The following is a 387-nucleotide window of genomic DNA, read 5'->3' as shown; positions in this document are numbered from 1 at the left end:
ATGACCGGCTCCTGCTGCGGCTCCACCTTCTCCTCCCTGAGCTACGGGAGAGGCTGCTGCCAGCCCTGCTGCTGCTGCGACCCCTGCTGCTGCCGCCCCGTGACCTGCCAGACCACCGTGTGCCGCCCCGTCACCTGCGTGCCCCGCTGCACGCGCCCCATCTGCGAGCCCTGCCGCCGCCCGGTGTGCTGCGACCCCTGCTGCCTGCAGGAAGGCTGCTGCCGCCCCATCACCTGCTGCCCTACGTCGTGCACGGCTGTGGTGTGCAGGCCCTGCTGCTGGGCCACCACCTGCTGCCAGCCTGTGTCTGTGCAGTCCCCCTGCTGCCGGCCCCCCTGCGGCCAGCCGACCCCTTGCAGCACCACCTGCAGGACCTCCTCCTGCTGA

The 387-nt window shown here is 72.1% G+C and overlaps 1 protein-coding gene across 1 annotated transcript; it reads left to right on the top strand.

The window, feature by feature from the left end:
• On the top strand, positions 1-387 carry LOC129470414 (keratin-associated protein 2-1-like). Its single transcript, XM_055258215.2, has one exon. The coding sequence runs from the start codon at positions 1-3 to the stop codon at positions 385-387; it is 387 nt and encodes a 128-aa protein (XP_055114190.2).

The sequence above is a fragment of the Symphalangus syndactylus genome, chromosome 20, assembly GCF_028878055.3.
Source record: "Symphalangus syndactylus isolate Jambi chromosome 20, NHGRI_mSymSyn1-v2.1_pri, whole genome shotgun sequence".
NCBI classification, from domain to species: Eukaryota; Metazoa; Chordata; class Mammalia; order Primates; family Hylobatidae; genus Symphalangus; species Symphalangus syndactylus.
This window is presented reverse-complemented; position numbering and strand designations above follow the sequence as displayed.

Coding starts and splice junctions, on each gene's coding strand:
- LOC129470414 (XM_055258215.2), top strand. CDS start 1: ATGACCGGCTCCTGCTGCGGCTCCACCTTCTCCTCCCTGAGCTACGGG.